Here is a 22765-nt window from a genome sequence, read left to right on the forward strand (position 1 = left end):
GCTCCAGAACCACTCGGAGTGGAGAGCCCCTCCCTGCCCTGCTACCCGGACTCCCTCAGAAGCCTCATATGCCACAGGGGGAAAACCGCTGGTCTCCAGAACCAAAGTCTGATACTAACCCCAGTATTCCAGGCCCCTGGAATCTGGCCCCAACCCTCTCCTCATTCTTACCCACTTCAGCCCTAAGGGATTCCTCCCCGGGTCCGTCGCTTTCCCTGTTGCCCTCTTAGGCCCCCCCAGAGAGTGGGAGGACAGGATGTGGGCTTGTGTGGGGGCCTGTGGCCTGCGACTGCATATCCAGCCAAAGGCGCGGGAAAGGGACTGACTTACAAGAATCGGCTCCTGGAAGAGCCCAGCCAGGCCTGCAGCCAACTTCCACTTTCCTCGGGATGTTCTCAGTTCCGGGGCCTCTTGTTTTGAGTGGAGATTCCTCCTTCTGCATATGGGACTTTCCAGAAGGGTCACAGCTCCTTCGATGCAGCCACGCGGCCTGTCCCCATTCAAGCCTTCCCCGCAGGCAGAGGATGTCCTGGATGCTGGTGGTCTGGGGAGCGCTCCTGGCTCTCCGGAGAAGGGTGGCTGTGTGGTCCCTGTGGATGCCCCTTCTCTGGGCAGGTAAGTGGGGCAGGTGAGTGGCCTGTCCTCAAAGAGCTGCCCCCTCCGGCCGGCCGCCCCTCGCCAGATGTCTGCACAGGGTCCCCCAATCCCAAGTAAGAAACCAGGCACTGGGAGGGGGTCGGCAATACTGATGCAAGCTTTGGGGCAACTTTTTTTTTTTTAATATATTTTTATTGATTTCAGAGAGGAAGAGAGAAACATCCATGATGAGAGAGAATCATGGACTGGCTGCCTTCTGAACGACCCCTACTAGGGGTTGAGCCTGCAACCCAGGCATGTGCCCTTGACCGGGAATCGAACCCAGGACCCTTCAGTCCCCAGGCCGACGCTCTATCCACTGAGCTACACCAGCCAGGGGTTTGGGGCAACTTTTAAAACTAGGCCAGGCAAAGAGATGCAGGGTCCTGGGCGGAAGGAGGCAGCAGCCCTGGGAGAAGTCGGTTTAGTTTGGAGAGGCTGTTAAGACTGAGGCTGGTGGCACCAGTGGTTTGGAAAGAGCTGGCTGTGAGAATGGTGTGGGTCTGGCAGTGCTAACACGTGAGGATTCTAAATACTGTGTGTCTGAGGAGCACAGGGAGGGCAGGGCAGAGCAGGGATCTTTCAATCTGAGGATGTATTTCCAACAGCCTGTGGGAAGCCAGGGCCCGTCAGGAGGTCTGCGTAAGGGGTACTGAGTAGGGATGAGAGGCGAGAGCAAGTTAATGCAGCACATGTGGGCCTGGGGGGCGGATGATCCGGTGATGGCATGCCTGCCTGTTGGTCTCTTCAGCCCCAGGCAATCCCTGCAGTCTGCCTGGTGCCCGACTTCCCTCCCTTGGGTGAGAAGTGCTCAGTATGACGCGGCTCAGCACCGCAAGGCCAGGGCATGGGAGTCCGGGGGTGTAGCCAAGACAGACACCTTTGTCCACCTCAGACTCACAGTGACTTGGAGATGACTCTGTCCAGTGTCCCTCCAGAGTCTCCAAGCTTGAGGGCTCCAATCTCTGCAGATTTCAACATTTCTAGACATGTGAAGGAAATGCCTCACAAAAAAGAAATCTGTTTGGTTCAAAAATCTTTCAAATCCTTGGCCTTGGGAGGCAAAAATAATTTCGCCAAAAGCCTCTTGGTGGTAAACGAAGTGAGTGCAACTGATGGGTGCACCCCTTGCTTTATGGAGGGGACGGTGTGAGCCCAGAAAGGAGCGTAATTGCTGAAGGTCACACGGCTCATTCTGGGCAGAGCGGGGCTGGCTAGGACCCAGGAGTCCTGACGGCCATCCAGTGTTATTTCTCCTCTACGTCCTGTCTCCGCTCTGCATTCCCCTGAAGTCATCGCCAATCAAACTGGAGATGGTTGGCACCAGGGAGTGCAGGGAGGCGTATGAGGGGCTAGGCCAGGGGTGGGCAAACTTTTTGACTCGAGGGCCACAATGGGTTCTTAAACTGGACCGGAGGGCCGGAACAAAAGCATGAATGGAGTGTTTGTGTGAACTAATACATGTTAACGCTGCTGCTGGTGAAGGAGCGGAGGGGAGAGCAAGAGAACCCTCTGCTCTTTTGGCTCCACGGGCCGGATAGAACAGCCGAACGGGCCGGGCCGCGGGCCGTAGTTTGCCCACGGCTGGCTAGAGTTACCAGTGGCTGGCTGAGTGACCATTCAGAGCACGTCTCCTTAACCGAACTCCCAGCGCCTGGGTCAGTCCCGCATCTCCTCTCGTTCTGCCCTGCACCCCTGCAGCCACCACTGTGCCAGGCACTAGGTAAATCAGCAAATCCTGCCATTCGTTCTGTAAAACTTGCTGAGTTTCTACATCCTCCTCCTGAACAGAGTGGGAACTGGGAGTGCAAAGATGGAGAGAGGAACTCACAGGCCAGCGGGAGACACTGACTCATAACCACGCGATAACAACAGAAACAAGGCCAATTCATGGCAAGGATCCCAGGCTGCTGAGGGAACATGGAGGATGAGTGTGTAGCCTGCAGGGATGGACGGGGGAGATTAGGGAACCCTGACGCTTCAAGGATGAGCAGACATTAGCCTGTGAAGGGGGCAGGGCGCACTTGAAGCAGAGGCATCACCCACAGGCCTCAAACTCCACACGTTCCCAGCAACACTCAGCCCCCTGCCGCCTCTCCCCCTTCTGCTTCTCCCCCTGTCCTGGGTCACAGAGAACTGGCACCTTGTGGGTTCCAAGGACCTGGGAGCCATCCTTGACTCCTTGCTCCTTCGCTTCTCAGACCCAATCTACTACCAGGTCCACTGATGACACTTTTTTTAAAAAATATATTTTTTAATTGATTTTTTACAGAGAGGAAGGGAGAGAGATAGTTAGAAACATCGATGAGCCGCCTCCTGCACATCTCCTACTGGGGATGTGCCCGCAACCCAGGTACATGCCCTTGACCGGAATCAAACCTGGGACCTTTCAGTCCACAGGCCGACGCTCCATCCACTGAGCCAAACCGGTTTTGGCTGATTACACTTCTTATCTCTCTCAGTTCCTGTCACCTCTACTCCCCTCTGTTGCTCCCCCTCAATACAAACTTCCATCACTCACCTTTGGATTAAACAGGGGTGGGGAACCTTTTTCGGTTGAGGGCCATTTGGATCTTTATAGCATCATCCGAGGGCCATACGAAATAATCAACGTAAACATTAGCCGGCCATATTGGGCCAGACATTTAGTGAACTCACCCCTCAGGCCTTGGCAGGGCCAGACCCAACGATTTTGCGGTCCTTATACGGCCCGAGGACCGGAAGGTCCCCACCCCTGGGTTAACACAAGCAGCCTCGAGTTTGTCCCACCTACAGGCCTCCTCTGCCCGCTCCAGGAGTGATCTCTCTCACAGGCCTCTAATCCTGTCCCTCTCTTACCTAAAACCTCTTCTAGGGCCCTCTTTGCTTGGAGGACAAAGCCCAGGTGCCAGTGTCACTCTCAGGGCCCTGCACAATCTGGTTCTCTCTGTAAATTCCCTGCGTTTCTACGTCGCAACTCTGCAGCACCATTCTGACTCCCCCGGCAGAGACCTACTTTCAGTTCCCTGTGCACATGCTCTCTCGCCCAGGCCTTCGGACACGCTGTCCCCTCGGCCTGTAACGCTTCCCATCCCCGTGCCAGCCAGCCCTCTGCTTGGCCTGGCAAATTCCGCTTCTCCTTTGGCCTCAGTTTACCTGAACTCTCCAGACCAGGTGAGGTTACACCCTCACGCTACCCGTGTTCTTCCAGAGTCCCCCCCTTTTCCCATGATGGCACTTGGCTTGCTATATTTTAATTGCTATATTTTACTATATGTTAATTGCTTGGCTTCCTCTCTGAGCTCCATGAGCACAGGTATGAATTCTTTTAAATTTTGTTCCCAATCCCTGGGACAGTGCATTCTCAACGTGGGTGAAGGGAGTGGGGGGAGAGGAACCCCAATTTGCTCCGTGCTGCTTGCAGGAGAGATTGGGGAGCCTCGGGCAGGCAGAGTGACATGGCTCTGTTCTTGCAGCACCGCTTCCTGTCGCGGCTACTGGTGCCCACGTGCAGGGCCAGGTGGGGGGCTCGGTGCTGCTGGCGGCAGAGTGCCACCCTGGCTTCCAAGTCCGAGAGGCCATCTGGCTGTCTCTCTGGCCTTCGGAGGAGCTCCTGGCCACGTCTTTCCGGGGCTCCCTGGAGACCCTGTACCACTCCCGCTTCCTGGGCCGCACCCGGCTGCACCACAACCTGAGCCTGGAGCTCGGGCCGCTGGAGCCTGGGGACAGCGGCAACTTCTCCGTGTTGCTCGTGGACACTGAAGGCCGGGCCTGGACCCAGACCCTGCAGCTCAAGGTGTATGGTGAGTGTGCCTGGCACTGGCTCTCTGCCCACCTTCCCTCACACAGTCCTGGAAGGGCACCTTGAGTCCTGGGAGCTGGAGAACTGGGTTCCAGAAACCTTGGGCCTCTGACTTCGTGGCTGATTCAGAGAGTCTCCTGCAGCCGCATCTGAGAACGCTCCTCAGGTTCCCCCAGGGGAGCTTGATCGGGAGCAGCCCAGCTCTACAGTCCTAGTCTGAGCCCCAGGGTGGCATTTTCCGGACTCAGTGGTCTTGGACACAAGGCTGAGCTCCGACATTCGCCATCTCATTAGTAAAGTGGGCATCGGTGATGCTACCACATAGATGCTCATGGCAGTGAAGTGCAGTGGGGCTGGGAAAGCATCTGGAACAGAAGTTGACCTGTGCCTCACCAGTCCAAAGGTATCAGATTAAGACATGCCATTATTTTCTGTGCCACTAAAAGGGAAAATATTGCCAATTAAACTATGGCACTATGTTTTTATTAAAATTTATAATTCAACTATAGTTAAAAGTACAGAATTTTTATTTTATATTTTAAGAGTTATTTCAAATATATTTAGAGATCTTAACTATATATAATATTCATGGGTTCTTTCAGTCATTCGTAGTTGCAAAACGTACCATCTCCAACCTTATTGGCTAAAGACAGCTATTTTATTTCTCACAATTCTGTAGGTTAGCCTGGCTCAGCAGGCAGACCTCTGCTCCGCGTGGGTTTGCAGGGTCATTCATGCAGCCTCGTTCAGCACCTCAGCTCAGGTGTCTGAATTCACTGGGGACAGAAAGGGGCTTTCTTTCCAGCAACTTCACCTTCACCTCCATCACAACCACCTCTACCATAACCTCTACCACTATCACTACCTCCACATCTTCTTCCTCCATCCTCACATCCACCATCACCACCTTCCTCCTTCATCACCTACCACTATCACCGCCTCTACCTCCACCATCACTTCTACCACTAACACTACCTTCACATGTACCTCCACCAGCACCACCTCCACCTTCACTGCCTTCCTCCTTTATCACTCTATCACCACCTCCATCTCCACCCCCACTACCATCTCCACCTCCACCATCACTTCTACCACTATCACTACCTCCACATGTACCTCCACCATCACTATCTCTACCTTCCTCCTTCATCACCCTACCATTACCACCACCTTCACCTCCACCATCATTTCTATCACTATAACTATCCAACTTCACCACTCCACTATCATCTCCACCTCTATCTCCATTACCCCCATCACCTTCACAGCCACCACCACTACCACCTCTACCTCCACCATTACTTCTACCACTATTACTATTTCTACCTCTACCTCCACCCCTCCACCATCACCTCCACCTCTACCACCTTTTCTTCTGGTCAAGAAAAAACAATGGCCTTCCAGCTCTCATTTAGATACCTAGTGGCTTGAAAATGATATGTGAATGACCCCAAAGCACAATTTTAGTAAAACCTTGGAAATTTGGTAGCGTAGAGGGGAGGACAAGGTTCAAATTCAGGAATGGAGAGTAGGGGTGACAGCTAGGAAGAGGGAAACAGTGAGGGAGAGAAAGGCAGTAGCAAATTGGGAGGAGAGAAACACCCCGCCCCCTCCCTGAGACAGCTAACTGGCTGCCACTCAGGGTGCTGATAAGCACTTAGACGGGTGTCCCTCTGGATGCATGCGGCCTTGAACCAGGAGTCCAGTTTGGCAAACAGCGTGCTGGCTGGGTTTCAGCACCCCCACCTTCCCCTGTTGCCCCCTGGCCAAGGCCCTTGTGCAGTGAGTAACCTACACAACCGTACAGGCAGCCCTGGGGCTTCTCCCTTGTTGAGTCTCAGCTGCCGCCCATGGGAGATGAGGACACTGAGTGTGAGAACATATGCAGCACCCACACCGCGAGGCTCCAGAAGGCCTTGTTCTCAGCATCCGAATTACAAATTGTGAGGAAATTGCTGTTTTATTGCTTCCAAATGCATAGCTTGATTAGAACTAATTGCACAAAACTGCCAAACAGCCGTCCTTAGGCGCTCTGCTCTGACAATAGATAAAGAAGGATTTGAATTAGCAGATCAGTTACCAGACATGTCAATATGCTCATCGTGTTTGGAAGCAGCTTGTCCTCCTGAGGAGTATACATATCTCCCCTGTAAACTTTGTTTATATTATTAGTGTGCCCAGCATTTTTTTTTTCTTTTTTCATATTCCAAATCCCAACACACTGAGCTGGCATCCATGAGGTTTTACTCGCTTGGCTTTGGAATGCTGTCTGACACTGAGCCCACATTGTCACCAGCGGGCTCTCCCGCTGGCCGCCCTTGCCAGGGAGACCCGGGACTGACTCATCAACCTGCGGAGGAAAGGGGAGCAGGACACCAGTTTGTTGAATGGCCCAGGCAGCTGAGCACCTAGAGAGAGAGGGTTATGAAGATTACAAGACAGAGCCCCTTCATAGCCCTATTTGCACCATTGTAATTATTTTCTTAATCATTTCTTGTCAGCATTTGTCTGCCTCACCAAACTCTAATCTCCAAAAGTCCAGGCATGTGTATGATGGGCTGCTGCTGCTGCTGTTTTGGTTGTTGTTTTGTTTTTTGCCTGATGTGATAAATGCTCACCATCTCTCTGGTTGATATATCATGGGGGAAGTGCTATGACAAGAGACAGACAGAGGGCTTGGAAAGCTCAGCACCACGCCTGGAGTGTCAGGGAAGGCTTTGCAGTCAGGGCAGCAGGCAGTGTGTCCAAGCTGGGCCCACTGTTTTCTAGGGGGCCGAGAAGATAAAGGTATGTGTGCACTGCTGAGACATTTGAAGCATGGAAGAGCATGACATGTTTGAGAGAACTGGAAATTAGGGAGGACCGGCAGGAGGGATAGCTGGAGAGATGGACATCAACCATTTTATGGAGGATTTGGAATCCCACACTTAGGAATTCAGCTTTGGTCCTGTGGTCAACAGGAAGCCAGACAAGGTTTTGGAACAAGAGTGGACTAGTCAGAGGCATTATCTACCCCAGCGTGGATCCCAGAGCCAGGGCGAGGGCCCTGCCCAGCACCCCAGTAACCCAGACCTGCTCTACTATTTTTGCCCAGATGCAGTACCCAGGCCTACGGTACAAGTGTTCATTGCTGTATCTCAGCCCCCCAAGACCTGCCAGGCTTTCCTGTCCTGTTGGGTCCCCAACATCAGTGACATAACCTATGGCTGGCGACAGGAGGGGACCATGGACTTTGGTATCAAGGCACATGGCCTCTTCACAGATGGACAGGTGTTGAGGGTTTCGCTGGGACCAGAAGACAAGGGCATGGCCTTTTCCTGCATTGTCTCCAACCCCGTCAGCTGGAATTCGACTATAGTCACCCCCTGGGAGAGCTGCCATCATGAGGCAGGTATGCCACGGGCCAAGGGTCAATGTGGGGTAGTGAAGCATCAAGTCCACTTCTGACCCTGCCCCCTCCATGTCCTGCCCCAGGGAAGGCCTCCTACAAGGATGTGCTGCTGGTGGTGGTGCCGGTCTTGCTGCTTCTGATCCTGGCCGGTCTCTCTGCCTGGTACTGGGGCCCCTGCTCAGGTGGGAGTTCTGCACGTGCCTGAGGTGGGTGGGGAGCTAAATCTACTGGAAAGATGGGCAGATTTGGACCTCTTCCTATTTGTCTTCAGATTGTCTTCCCTCTATACCTCTCCCACCTCTTATCTTGGCCCTCTTCCATCTTGCATTCTGGCCTCCAATAAGAATTGAAGTTCTTTTGTAGCTCTTCAAGTGAGCTATTCTCTTACATACATCTTCAGGCCTTTGCACATTCCATTTTCCCTGTCTGGAACACACTTTCCATGATTTCCCACTCAACTCCTTCATTGGATTATCTCCTATAAGATCTATATTTTATCTATGTCAAAGAGGGGGAGGAGAGAGAGATAGAAACATCAATGATGAGAGAGAATCATTGATTGGCTGCCCCTGCACGCCCCACAACAGGGATTAATCCCACAACCTGGGCACATGCCCTGACTGGGAATTGAACTGTGACCTTCTGGTTCATAGGTCGATGCTCAACATTGAGCCACACTGGCTGGCTAATGTTCTGCCTTTAACGCCCATCACTTACCCCACTCACAGAACTGATTGCACTTACTCTCCCACTAAATTCTTAACCCTTTAAAGGCAAATGCTGGGTCACCACTGGGCATCTAGCAATAGTTTCTGTTACATAGCTGTATCAATAAAGTTTGTTGAGTAAAAGTTTAGTCGAATCCCAACCCCTTGTTGCCTAGAAAATATTCTCTGAGCAAAGTTCTCTCTGCCTGGGAGCTGATCATGCCTCTTTGTCAAGGAGAAGAAAGGGGAAACTCAGTGGTCAGCCAGGTTCTGAGCTCTACACCCATCAGCCCTGCCTTTGCCCCGAATGCCCTGCCCCTGAAAGGAGCACCTCCAGTGGCCTGGGCTTCCTGGTTTTGTGCATCGCAGGCTGTGTGGCTTGCTGGCCCAAGATGGAGAGAGCGGGTCAGCAAGGAGAAGGAGGCATGAGACCTGAGTCGCTCAACATAGAAATGGAGCAGAGGACTGGCTCTTGTATGTTCATTCCCTGGGGATGGGGGGAAAGCAGCTGAGGTCACACTCCATCCAGGGGCCCTGTCTGTCCCAGGCGGTCCCCGGGATTTATGTAGAAGCCTGGAAAGAGCAGCTTTTTGTTTTAACAGCTTTATTGAAATATAATTCACATGCCATACAATTCACCCATTTAAACTGCATACAGCCCTGGCCGGCTTGGCTCAGTGGATAGAGCGTCGGCCTGCAGACCGATGGGTCCCGGGTTCGATTCCGGCCAAGGGCACATGCCTGGGTTGTGGGCTCGATCCCCAGTAGGGGGTGTGCAGGAGGCAGCCGATCAATGATTCTCTCTCATCATTGATGTTTCTATCTCTCTCTCCTTCTCCCTTCCTCTTTGAAATCAATAAAGAAATATATTTTTAAAAAATAAAGTGCATACAATTCAGTGGCTTTTATTGTATTCACAGAGTTGTGTATCCATCACCACAATCAATTTTAGAACATTTTCATTACCCCAAAAAGAACCCCCAAACCCCTTGGCCATCCCTCCCTAATCAACCTTCTCTCACTCAGCTTAACGTTGTCAAGGCTCAGAAAAGAGTGGCTTTGGCCACTGAGAAGGACAGAAAGGCTCCTCACAGGGAGTCGAGAGCTGGCTCTGGCTCTGCCATGTGGCTTCTGGCCATTTAATTGGGTCCATCCCAGCTCTAACTTTCTATACTCTTTATAGCTAAATGCATGGCATAGCTGCCGAGGGAGGCTAGACAGTAGGAAGAACTACTTGTCTTTGAAGCATCTCCTTTTCCATGGTCTTGATAAAATGGGGGGCGGGGGGAGGGTTGTGGGTGTGGGGTTTTTTTGCCTGAGATGACCTTGGGCTGGGTCAAGGTTACTAAGATTCTAAACATTGGAGGGGTAACCTTCTATCTTATCTCCTTGCAGGGAGAAAGAAGAAGGAAGTCTGTGCTGATGAAGTCACTCTACAGACAGAGAACCCCCTTGTGTAGGATCTGCCCTGAGGGAGGAGATAAACTGATGTGGGATCATGAGGAACCCCACTGCCCAGGCACATGATGGTCCAGGACCTAGTTGGTGCCTGGAAACTACCATGGTTCTCGTAGCTCCTGTGAGACACCGTTGCACTCTCCAGGGGCAGCCTGGGCAGCTGTCACATTGGGAGGACAGGAAACATTGACACAACCTTCCACACTCTCTCCCTTCCCTCTGGCCGTATTGCATGCCCTGGCTTTGGTCTGGGCAAGATGGGCCTAAGAAGATATTCCCTAAAGGACACTGGACATTCTCCAGGACCCACAGGGACAGTGACTGTGCAGGTCATTCACTTCCCACCATTGCATTTGTTGAAGTCCTAAGCCCAATTTCTCAAAATATGACTATTTGGAAATAGGGCCTTTAAAGATATAGTTAAGGTTAAATGAAGTCATTGGAATAGGGCCCTAATTTACTAGTAATATGCCTGGGGTCCTTATAAGAAGAGGAGCGACACCAGAAATGCACACACAGGGAGAAACAGCCATGGGAGGACACAGAGAGATTGAAGCCAAAGAGTGAGGCCTCAGTAGACACCAACCCAACTGATACAGTGATCTTGGACTTTCGGTCTCCAGAACTGTGAGAAAATAAGTGTCTGCTGTTTAAGTCATCCAGTCAGTGGTACTTTGTTATGATAGCCCTGACAGACGGACCTGCAGCAACGGATTGCCTCCAGCCTGGGTCCCAGGCTTTAAGAGACATTAGTCCTCTGAACTAACTGTGACTCTCTGAATCACCTACTTCCAGCCCCAGTCCCAGCCCTAGCCCAAGCTCCTGCAGTTTGAGATCCTGATGACCAAGGCATTGTCATAAGAAAAGGTCTAGAAATAGGTGAAGGTGGGAGATGAAGGACAAGGGTTTCTCTTTCTGGCCTGAAAGGCTTTCAGGTCATTTGAGTTCATGACCCTCAAAGGTAATTTACAGTTATAGACCATCAAAGGGTGGTTTATATCTCATGGTTGGGATGGGTGCCATTTTATAGGTAACACCTTTTTGTAGATAGCAACTTTTTAGTAGATGACTTCACCCTCTCTGTTAACTATCATGACTCCTATAGGATCTGGAGGTGGGACTTGAGATTCTTGCCTTCAGTGACCAGAAAAAAAAGATATTAAATTTGCCCCAGCCAAAGTTTTTGCACAACTTCAAGAAAAGCAGCTCAGTTTGAGGTAAGTGTCTCTACCTGAGGCTGAGAGAGGAAAGAGCTAGGAAAAGCTAAGAAGAAGAAAAATTTTGAAGGGGACGGGAGCTGAAGCATCCTGGCATCTGGCACACTAATTTTCAAATGCAAGTGCAGAGGATCCACCCAAGTTCAAGGAGAGATGGAAAAGGCCCACAACTCAAAAGGAAGATGGTCAAGGTCACTTTTAAAGAAAAGCTTGTTGGATGAAAGCAATTATTGTGGGCATCTTTGGAAAATACTATCTGCCACTGAGTGATTCTGTCTAGAAAAGCTCTGGGGTATTGCCACTGGAAAAATACTTGATGAGCTAAACTTTGGGATTAGTAGATGATAAGGTGCACAGTTACTCCCTTCCACATATAATTGGACTTTTTTTTTCCTGAGGCCTCAGGAAAAACTCTTGATAATAGAGAGGAAGGAGGCATTGATTAAACAGGGGTAGGTTTTGAAATATTTTCCAGGATGGCTTCGATCATTCCACCCAGGATGTTAGTCGGGTCCAAGGATCTTCCCTCTTCACCTCAATTCCTGTGCAGTCACTTCACCTGAGACACCTGGTCAGTGCAACTGGCCTCCAGATTCATCTTGCCACTCCTCCATGTAACTAGTCCTGGAGTTTCCCTGCCTGTTAGCTCCGCTCAGAGGTGCCCTGCTGGTCAGCTGGCTTCACCTAGTCTTCATGCCTTCCCTGTATCCACTTCTCTCCCATCACCCCCAAGGCCACCTGAGCATGCACAGGGCTACCCAACCTGGCAGCTTATGTTGCCGGCCTCAGTTCCTAAAATTATGTGAAAGAGAAAGCCCAAGATCTAGCAAGGGGCCATGGTAGTTGTATGAAGGGAGTGCGCGCGTGTGCACACACACACACACACACACACACACACACACACACACACCACGCCCCACCTTACTTTCCTTCATCCCCAGAGTCCCATCTCAGATCAGAGCAGCTGCGGATGGTGCGGGGCCCACAGTTCTCCCTTCACAGGGTAACTCTTAGTGACCTCACTTAGACAGTGGTTTGTAGGGCGGCGCAGCAGGACCTTTTTGAACAGATCAATTCTGTTCAAATAAATTGATGTTCCCATCCCCAATGACTTACTTGTCAACGAGTGGACTAATTAACCTCCTTTGAGAAAAACTCAAAGTGCTTCTGTGAGAACAATATGTGTGTTAATGGGCATGTGGATTGATGCTTTAAAAGTCACACAAGAACAAGTATTGATTGAGGGTCAAGTGTGTGCTGGATGCCCTTCAAGACACTAGGAAATCAGCAGTGGACAAAGCAATGCCCTTCCTTTACAGAGTTTATATTCTAGATAATAAATAAGCAAGTAAGTATATGCCAGGTGTTTGTAGATTCTATTAAGAAAGATCAGCCGAGTGAAAGACTAGCGTATGCTATGTTGAGGAGAAGGGGTCCATCTTTGGATACGGCGATTAGAGAACACCTTCTGATGAGGTGATCTTGGAACAGAAACCCAATGAAGTAGAGTGAGCCATGCAGTGTCTGGGAAAAGAGCATTCCAGAGACCAGACGATGGGAAGGCCCTGAAGTGAGAGCATGGCTGGTGTTTATGAGAACTAGAATGGAGGCCAAGGCAGCTGGGTCAAAACAAGAGAGTGAGTTTTGTTTTGTTTGTTTGTTTCTTACTTTTTTGTTGTATTCCACATATGAGTGACATCATATGGCTTTTGTCCTTTTCTGTCTAACTTATTTTACTTAGCATAACACCCACAAGATCCATCCATGTTATTGCAAATGGCAATTTTTATCATTTTTTATGGCTGAGTAATATTCCATTGAATAGACACACCACCTCTTCTTTGTGCTTTTGTCTATCGATGGACACAGGTTGTTTCCATATCTTGTCTATTGTCAATAATGCTGCGATGAACATAGGAGTTTATATATATCTTTTCAAGTTAGTGTTCTCATATTTTTCAAATACCCAGAAGTGAAATTGCTGAGTCATATGATAGTTATATTCTTAAATTTTTTTAGGAACCTCCAAATTGTTTCCACAGTGGCTGCACCAATTTGCAATCCCACCAACAATGCACAGGGTTCCCTTTTCTCCACAACCTCGCCAACACTTGTTATTTCTTGTCCTATTGATAATAGCCATTCTAACAGGTGTGAGGTGGTATCCTATTGTGGTTTTGATTTACATTTTCCTAATAATTAGTGATGTTGAGCATCTTTTTACATGCCCGTTGGCCATCTGTATGTCTTCCTTGGAAAAATGTCTATTCAGATTCTCTGCCCATTTTTTTAATTGAGTTGTTTGGGTTTATTTTTTGTTGAGTTATATAAGTTTTTTATATATTTTGGATATTAACTCCTGGACATAAATATTATTTGTAAATATTTTTTCCATTCAATTGGTTGCCTTTCTGTTTAAAATGAAAATGCAATAGCCCTAACCAGTTTGGTTCAATGGATAGAGCGTCAGCCTGTGGACTGAGGGGTCCCAGGTTTGATTCCAGTCAAGGGCATGTACCTTGGTTGCAGGCACATCCCCAGTGGGAAGTGTGCAGGAGGCAGTTGATTGATGTTTCTAACTCTCTATCCCTCTTTCTTCCTCTCTGTAAAAAATCAATAAAATATATTTTAAAAAAATGAAAATGTAACAAACAAAACAACACAAAAACAAACTCATGGATACAGACCACAGAGTGGTGGTTACGAGAAGGGAAGGGGGGAAGGGAAGGGTGAAATGGGTAAAGGTGAAGAATTATAACATTGTACACCTGAAGTTATTTAATGTTATTAGCCAACTAGAGGCCAGATGCATGAAATTCATGCAAGGGGCTCGGCCCTCGCAGCCCTGGCTTCATCCAGAAGGTCGTCCAGAAGGTCATTTGGCTGTCCAGTCTAATTAGCGTATTACGCTTTTATTATTATAGATGTTACCTCAATTAAAATAAATAAATTAAAAAACAGCCTCAACCGGTTTGGCTCAGTGTATAGAGCGTCGGCCTGCCGACTGAAAGGTCCCAGCTTCAATTCCGGTCAAGGGCATGTACCTTGGTTGCGGGCACATCCCCAGTAGGAGGGGTGTAGGAGGCAGCTGATCGATGTTTCTCTCTCATTGATGTTTCTAATTCTCTATCCCTCTACCTTCCAGTCTATAAAAAAAAATCAATAAAATATATTTTAAAAAAAACAGCAAGGGGCTAAGAGTGGAAGGGGAGTATCAGAGTAATGGTGTTGGGTCACAGCACATGGGACCTTGCAGTCTTCAGAATTCCCCTTCCCTAGGGTGAGCATGGCCAGGAGAGCCCTATGGCAACCTTTGTACTATTATTTCCAGTAGGCTCAAACCAGTCCTCTACAAATCTGTTTTTGTTTTTACTTGTTTTTGTTATATTTTCCTTGAGCAAGACCCTCTGTATCTGTCCTTCTGTGCAAAGGACAAATACAAGAGCTGCTGGGGCAAAGGTGTCATGTGACATGATGTCAGAGAGAATGGAGAGATGGTTAGAGAAAAGGAAAGGGTTAGAGAGACATTATTTTAATCAATGGAGACAGGAGCACCCAGTGCCTTGTTTAAAAACAATGGCTGCAAACATTCATGACATCTCGCAGATCTTCCTTCCACCATTATTAGAAGTAGCACCTGTTCGGTTCATCAGCACTTGGTAACTTACTGGTCTGCAGAGAAACACCATCTCTCTCCAGCTCTGACTCAGTGGCTCCCTGCATCTGTTCTGCATGCAGCCTGAAAGAGGGCCTCTAACACAGCACATCCCCAGATCTGGCACAGTCTCAGCCGGTGCCTCCCCTCGGATTGTGCACGGCTCACGTGGGTCCCATCTGCCAGGAGGGCCAGACCGAGCACATGAGTGAGTAGTGGGGACACTCCCACTGCACAACTGGCCGTCCAGTTCTGGAAGGCACACTTCACTTCGAGGGAGACACTGGAAAACTTCAATGTCCAGAAGAGAATGACCAAGGTGGTGAAGAGTCTAGAAACCTTATCATTCGAGAAATGATTAAAGAAACCGGTCATGTTTCACCTTGAACAAACAGCTTAGACGGCCACAAGTCCCCAGATAGTCGACAGGCTCTCCTGCAAGTCAGGTTGTGTGGCTGAAGCCAGTGGAACGTGACACTGAAAGGCAGATATTGACTCATGAATAATAGTCTTAAAGCTGGAAGGAGACTTTGTGGTTACTCACTTCATTTTTCATTTCTCAGTGGAAAACTGAAGTCCAAATAGAGTGTTACTCCCTAGGGTTACATAATTAGTCGGTGGCAGAGTCAGAATTAACTTTCTAAATCAGTCCAACCCCTTACCAGGGAAGGACTTACTAACAAATGTAGAAATCCAAATAGGAAGTGAGCTGTTTCAATGAATGTGCTTAAGCAGAAATCACCTCAGAATAATGCTATGTAGACTACAGACATTTCACAAGTTAGGTGGGAAGTTGTATCCAATAAAGAACCTGCCTTCAAAGGCCATGTTGAACATAGATAGTTAATTGTGGCACACTCTTCCCACTGAGTCCACATGCAGTACATCAAGTAACCCCAACAATTCATTGAAGTGGGGAGCCAAGATGAAACCAATTTTCCATTCCTGCCCTAGACACCCCACCAGATCCTTCTGACATTGAGAATGAATTATAAATTAAAGAATGAATGCATAGACAGTGGAACAAAAGAGGCCAATGAAGGGATCTGGCCCAGGTGTCAGACACAATCTGTGCTTCCTATAAAGTAGAGTTATTCTAGCTCCCTTTGTTCTGCCATTCTCCTCAGTATATCACTCAGGAAATAGATCAGAACTGGATACACAGGAGAGATTGATGGGGAGTAGTAGTACGAAAGCACAATAGCATAAAAGCAGTCAAATAAATGAATACGATCACAGGGCCATTTAAGAAATCATGTTCTTTAAACATTTCAGAATAACGGGACAACACTTGCATCAGAGTTCTTCAGATGCAAGCAAAGAAGACAACTCTGGTTTTAACTAAAGCAAAAGAAGGAATTATTAGAAAGGTGAGGGTAGAGAAGTGTCTTGGTCAGTTTAGGCTGCTGTAAGAGAATACCATAGTCTAGGAGGCTTATAATCAACAGATATTTATTTCTCCCAGTTCTAGAAGCTGGAAGTCCAAGATCAAGGACCAGCAGATTTAGTGTCTGCTGAGAGCCCACTTTTTGGTTCATAGAGAGCCATCTTCTTGCTGTGTCCTCACACGGTACAGGGGGTGAGGGAAGGCTCCTGGGTTTCTCTTCTATGGGCACTAATCCCACTCATGAAGGCTTCACCCTCAAGACCTAACCCCCCTCCCCCAAAGAGCTCACCTTCAAACACCATCATACTGGGGAGTAGGTTTCAGCATATACATTTTGGGAGCACACAAAAATTCAGCCTATAGCACTCAGAGACCAAAGAAAACTCTGACCAACCAGGCCTCAGAAAGGACACGCCAGGTGGCCTCAGGGATGCAGGCCTCAGGACAACCTCCTCAAGGGCCCCCATGGAATATTTTCTGTTCCCGTGTTGCTCACTGAAGATTAAAATTCCCAACAAACAGATTGAGCTTGACTGGCCTAGCTGGGGTCAAGAGTTCCCCCCTTAGGGGCATAGGGAGGAGTTGCAAGATAGCTTATCACAAGTGGCAGTTGGTCTAACAAAATAAAATACAAAAATAAGTTTGAGCAGGAATCTGTAGAGCAGGAAATGCATGTGTCTGTTCATTCAGGGAGCATTTACTCATCACCTACTGGCCCCCAGTACCAACTTGGGTACAGAGATGTCTAAATAGTGGCATCACCATCCCTGCCCTCAAAGAGGTTACATGCTAATGGAGAAGTGTGTCAATAAGTGATTCCAAGGAGTAAACCATGTCACAGCCCCCGGCCTGTGCTCGGAGCTGTCTCCTGACCTGTGAGACCTCCGGCCCTAAGGAGCACCAGCAGGTCCATGGGGAAGTGGTGACAGGGACAGAGGCGCTGGCTGGGAGTATAGCTTCAGTTGGTAGGAAGTGAAGAAGGTGTGGCATGGTAGTTCCCTGGGGACATCTTCCCATCAGGGGCTTCTTTGTTGACTGAGTTCCCAAAATACCAAGACATCCCAGGCAGGTAGGTTGTCTTCAGAGTTCCCTCTAGGTGGCAGTAAAGAGGGGCAGCAGTCTGCTCAAGGTGGGGCTGGCACCACCCTCGTGGATGCCTGGAGTGAGATTTTTGAAATGCTCAATCCTGTCCTCTGGCCCAGCCTCTTGGCCTCAGGACTGCACCCCTCCCTGGGGCTGTTCAGACCCTCAGGAGTCTTCCAAACTCTTGTTCAGAAATACACTGGGATCCCTCTTGCCCAAACCTGATTAATAACCTTCCGGCTCAACTCTCCCAGAAAATCCCTAACAGTTCCCACTCACACTGGGGGCTGTGAACTCCTCCTGAGCATGGAGTCCAGAGCCCAGAGCCCCATGCATGGTGGTGGCTCAGTATGAGTGTTGGGGTCCAGCCCCAGCAGGTCCAGGGGTTCCCAAAGGTGTGGACGGAGTCGGCGAAGAAGGAATGCCACGGAGGCAGCGTTCAGTTGATCAGCAGCCTAGCCAGGTTCTCTAGCCAGGATCTCTAGCCAAGTTCGTCCAGGATCTCCAGCAAGTTCTGTTTTATTGTCTTGTTACATCTGTATTTATACCAGTTGATCTTAATCCTATCAATTTCTATTCCAAAGGTTAGGGCGTTTCTTATCTCCATTCCAGGGAGTAAAGATTATGTAGCTTAAGGGTGAGTGTTCATAGTTAAAGTGATTAACTACCCTCCTGGCACTTAGTTAAGGGGTTTTATCCCCTCCCTAACTTCAGGGAAAAATCCCTACCTGGGGAAACAACCTTTCTCAGAGAGGTGACCTTGGTTAAAACACATAGCGCCAAGAAGGGGAGCAAACATATTAAGAACAGTATGCCATATACGCCAGGTCCCTTGGAACATAAGCTGTGCAGATGTCTCTTCCCTGCAGCGACTGTGTCAAGCAGCAAGGATGGACCGGCTTCCAGCACATGAGAATGTGAGAGACGAAGATGACAGCAAGCCTGACAGCAGGCCTGGCCACTCCAGGAAGAGGGACAGGAGTGCAGGGATGAGGCTGAGCTCCCGGCTTGCCTGGTACCCTGAGGCCCGAGCACCCAGGAAAAGGAGAAGGTGCGGAGCTGTCTCCCATGCACTCCTGAGAGGGGCTGGGTGCACACCGGAGCCCAGAGGTGCCAGCTAGAGCCTCAGCGAACTCCAGGCAGCAGGTAGTAGAGAGTTTATTCCTCTGGAGACTATGTCCAGAAAGGATGAGCACACAGGATGTCTGTCAGTCCATCCCCTGGCCAGTTACTCCTAGGAGGCCAAAGACAGACAGTACCAGGCTTCCACCAAGGCAAGAGGACCTCTGCCCCGGGCCTGTAACGCACTAAGAATCCAGAATGATGGAATTCCCTGTCCACACGGGAATCTGGAACAAGCCCCTTTCCAAACTACCTATATGTGCACTCCTAGGTCTGAGCGTAGCTAAAGGGCAGCTTTGGGGATCTGCATGGAGCTCAGATATGAAGGCGCTTCACAGTGTGGGAGAGATTTGTGGGTGAAAGAGAAGGGGTCTGGCCTCAGTCCTGGGGCTGGGGAACAGTTCTTCCTATGCTACCAAGCTCTGGTGTGAAATCCAAAGAGTCCAAGATCTCTGAGTGTAATCTGGCCTTCTGGGCCATTGTGAAGGTATATTCGTCAATGTCAGAGGCCAGGACATGTTTTATGTAGCAAACTGTTAGTTTGAGTTATCAGTACCAATGTTAAAGGCAGGGCTGACTATGGGGTCCTCTCCCCTGGCCTTTTTTCTATCATGATTCCCATCTACCTGCTAAACCTGAGATCTTCCCCATCCCCTAAAACGCAGAGCAAGCTCCCAGGACCAACATCCCCTGGTTTCCTGGAGGACTGAGCATCCCCAGCGTTCATCACTCAGCACATCTCTCCCATGTAGCCGATGTGTGCCAGACACACTAGAGCTGCAGCTGTGAGCCACACACGGCACCTAGGAAGCTGGCTGTCTCGTTTGGAGAGACTGACAGTAGACAAATACAAATGTTTAATTAAAAGTGTGCTAAGCTCTATAGAGGAAAAGAACTGAAGGTAGTGAGCAAGGATGACGAGGGAGTAAAACACAGCCGGTGCAGGAGCAACACGGGAACCTCTCTGAGAAGGGGCCAGCAGGGCCTGCCATGCTGAGGGTGAGCCCTTCTGGAATGATCCTGGCAAACATGAACTTCTAAAGGAAGATCCCATGGCCCGAGGGTAGTGAGCAAGGGAGACTCTGGGAAGAGAGAACAGTGGTCAGATCCTGCAGAGTCCAGTAGGATTTAAAGTGGTAAGTTTTAAAATTTATTTACTTATATTTTTTGTTAATCTTCACCCAAGGATATTTTTCCATTGATTTTTAGAGAGAGGGGAAGGGAGGAGGAATGACAGAGAGAGAGAAACATCGATGTGAGAGACACATCGAGTCATTGCCTCCCACAGGGCCGGAGATTGGGCCTGCAACCCAGGTACATGCCCTTGACCGGAATTGAACCTGGGACCCTTCAGTCTGCGGGCCAATAATCTATCCACTGAGCAAACCAGCTAGGGCTAAAATTTAATTCTAAATGTAAAAGAAGGCCAGTGACGAGTGTTAGGAAGGCAAATGAGCCCTAGCTGGTTTGGCTCAGTGGATAGAGCGTCAGCCTGAGGACTGAAAGATTCTGTGTTTTATTCCGGTCAAGGGCACATGCCTGGATTGTGGGTTTGATTCCCAGTGTGGGGCATGCAGGAGGCAGCTGATCAATGATTCTCTCTCATCACTGATGTTTCTATCTGTTGCTCCCTCTCCCTTCCTCTCTGAAATTAATAAAAATATATTATAAAAAAAAGAAACGTACTAATTGATTAACACGTTCAGCTTTTTAAAAAGAAGGCGAATGACATGATCCTCCTTGCATTTATAAATATTCACTCTGGTGGCTGGCTGTGTGGAGAATGGACTGAAGGGGGAGCGAGGGAAAGCAGGAAGATGAAGAAGCAACTGCAGGATCCTAGCAAGATGCAACGACAGCTTGGAACAGTGAGGATGGGGTGAGAAGTGGGTCCATTCAAGAAATATTTAGGAGCTAGAGTAGACAGGACTATTGGTTGTGAGGAGGGGCAGGGGATGATACAGGGCTGTCTGACCTGAGTAACTAGGCAGATGGAGGCGCTGTTTATCAAACTAGAAATACAGAAGGAAGAGCACATTTAGGGTGAAGTCAAGAATTACCTGGCCCTTCGTTATCAGGGAACTGGGCCTTAAAGGAACAAAACATGTTGAGGCTGAACAATGTATGGGGTTGAATCATATGAAAATGGCTCTTTTTAGCCCTAACCGGTTTGGCTCAGTGGATAGAGCGTCAGCCTGCGAACTCAAGGGTCCCAGGTTCGATTCCGGTCAAGGGCATGTACCTTGGTTGCGGGCACATCCCCAGTAGGAGGTGTGCAGGAGGCAGCTGGTCGATGTTTCTCTCTCATCGATGTTTCTAACTCTCTATCCCTCTCCCTTCCTCTCTGTAAAAAATCAATAAAATATATTTAAAATAAAATAAAATAAAATAAAATGTATAGTAATTTAAAAAAAAATGGCTCTTTTTAGAAATAAAAAATGGTCAGAATAAGTAATTTTATATGATGCAACCCAATCATTTAAATCAGTGGTTCTCAACCTTGGCCGCACATTAGAATCACCTGGGAATCTTTTGAAAATCCTGATTTCTGGGCCTCATCCTCCGGAAATTCTGTTTCTTTGTTATGGGGTGGGGCCACAACATTAGTCACAAAGAAACAGAATTTCCAGAGGATGAGGCCCAGAAATCAGGATTTTCAAAAGATTCCCAGGTGATTCTAATGTGCGGCCAAGGTTGAGAACCACTGACTTAAATAAATTGATTTGAGGAAGAAAACCAGTTTCCTCTGCCCCACTCCACCCTCAGGTCAGCTGGTCCACAGCTGTAACCAGATTCAGAATTACATTCCAGGTCCTTCCATCTGCACCTGAGGGTGGGAGGCTTCAGCCCTCCTCCGCCTGGGAGCCCCCCTGCCTGCAGGCACTGGTCTCCATCCCGGAAACCTGAGTCGGGGCTGCAGGTCCTCCACCGCACCCTCGGCCCAAGCTGCTGCAGCCCATCCTGGCCTGGTGCGCGTCTCCCCCGCTGGCCTGACTCCCGTCTGCCCAGCTCCATACAGGGCTCGAGTCTAACGGTGGAGCAGAGCGCTGGGGCTGCCTCAGTGGCCGTGGGGCGTGCGTTTGGCCCCAGCAGCCTCTGAATGCACCCCACCACATGCCCACTCCTGCAGCATTCAGAGTCCCAGAGTTTGTCTGGGTGGAGCTCTCGATGGTGTCTCAGGAGGGACTTCCCAAGCAAAGGAACAGTTTGTGGTCAGACACAGAAGGCCAGCGCATCGGCCACTCACAGAGTGATCGTCCCGGAGAGGTAAGTCACAGGAGCCAGGGCAGAGGCCACGGAATCTCTCTAGGGGGCGTCCTTCCGTGGTGAGGACCTCAAGAGGAGCTGCTGAGGGTCAGCGTGGCTAGTGGAAGGGCTGTGAGGAGGTGCCAGTTTCCGGGATGGAGACCGGTGCCTGCAGGCAGGGGGCCTCCCAGCTGGAGTAGGGCTGTAGCAGAGAATACCTCCGGCTTTGCAGCCACTCTGGGCTAATATGTCCCATATTCAATGAGTTGCCTACAGAAGGGGAGGGCAGGCAGAGAGTCGAGGCAGCAGGAGTCAGGGCCTTCGGGCGGGGGTGTTCTGGGGCCAGCAGAGGGGGGTGCTGGCAGTCTGCTGGGTCCCGCTGCTGGAAGCTGTGGCCATCATCCTCCCTGACCCCAGTGAACATCCCACCCCCTCAGACACAGCCTCAGGGACCAGCACAGCCTCATGCTGCCCCCAGAGAAGGGCCTCATTACTGGAGGGCTGCGTCAGCCGGTCCTTCTGTCCCTTACACTGACGAGAAGAAAAGTGTTCCCTCATTGCCTGGGTCAAGGTCAGGGTCGAGGGAAGGTGAAGAGAAAGGTAGGGAATGAGGCCTCGCTTTAACAGAAGAAATAGGGCCCTTAGCCTGGAACGTGGAGGAAGGAACACCCCCTACACTCTCACCCACACCCCTCACCGGGGACCATTCCAGCCAACATACACACCTTCACTCCCTTCTCCCCCAGCCCCACCCTCGGGAGGCCTGGTGATGGAGATGACTCGGCAGTTAGCAGCCCATTGTAGCTTTTGTCTGTGCCCTGCACCTGACAAACTCATGCCCTTTGTCCCTTTGTCCAGGTTCTTCCCCTACTTCCCAGCCCAGAACATAACCCCTTACCCATCTGTTCTCCAGGCCAAGCTTCAAAGCCCAGCCCTAGGGACTCCTCCCAGAAACCTTCCCCTGGGTGATCACAGCATCAGCGCTCCTGCTCGCATGAAGCTGAATCAGCAGTCGCGTGCATCATCCTTTAATTTTTCCAAATGAGGCTAATAGTGTCCTTAGAGAGGCTGGGAGCTCCCGG

General features: G+C 49.7%; 1 protein-coding gene across 2 annotated transcripts; it reads left to right on the forward strand.

The window, feature by feature from the left end:
• The first annotated feature begins 472 nt into the window (after positions 1-472).
• Positions 473-13152, forward strand: SLAMF8 (SLAM family member 8). Of its 2 annotated transcripts, none has more exons than XM_036344588.1 (5): positions 473-615; positions 4092-4418; positions 7512-7808; positions 7892-8014; positions 9911-13152. In XM_036344588.1, the coding sequence occupies exons 1-4, from the start codon at positions 525-527 to the stop codon at positions 8011-8013; spliced, it is 837 nt and encodes a 278-aa protein (XP_036200481.1). In that variant the 5' UTR covers positions 473-524; the 3' UTR covers position 8014; positions 9911-13152. The 2 variants fall into 2 exon arrangements, with proteins under 2 accessions (XP_036200481.1, XP_036200480.1); XM_036344587.1 differs by having other exon boundaries at positions 7892-7990.
• The last annotated feature ends 9613 nt before the right edge of the window (positions 13153-22765 follow it).

Source organism: Myotis myotis, unplaced genomic scaffold, assembly GCF_014108235.1.
Source record: "Myotis myotis isolate mMyoMyo1 unplaced genomic scaffold, mMyoMyo1.p scaffold_m19_p_18, whole genome shotgun sequence".
In the NCBI taxonomy this organism is placed as follows: Eukaryota; Metazoa; Chordata; class Mammalia; order Chiroptera; family Vespertilionidae; genus Myotis; species Myotis myotis.

Coding starts and splice junctions, on each gene's coding strand:
- SLAMF8 (XM_036344587.1), top strand. CDS start 525: ATGTCCTGGATGCTGGTGGTCTGGGGAGCGCTCCTGGCTCTCCGGAGA. Junction 616..4,091: donor GATGCCCCTTCTCTGGGCAG/GTAAGTGGGGCA, acceptor CTGTTCTTGCAG/CACCGCTTCCTGTCGCGGCT. Junction 4,419..7,511: donor CCTGCAGCTCAAGGTGTATG/GTGAGTGTGCCT, acceptor ATTTTTGCCCAG/ATGCAGTACCCAGGCCTACG.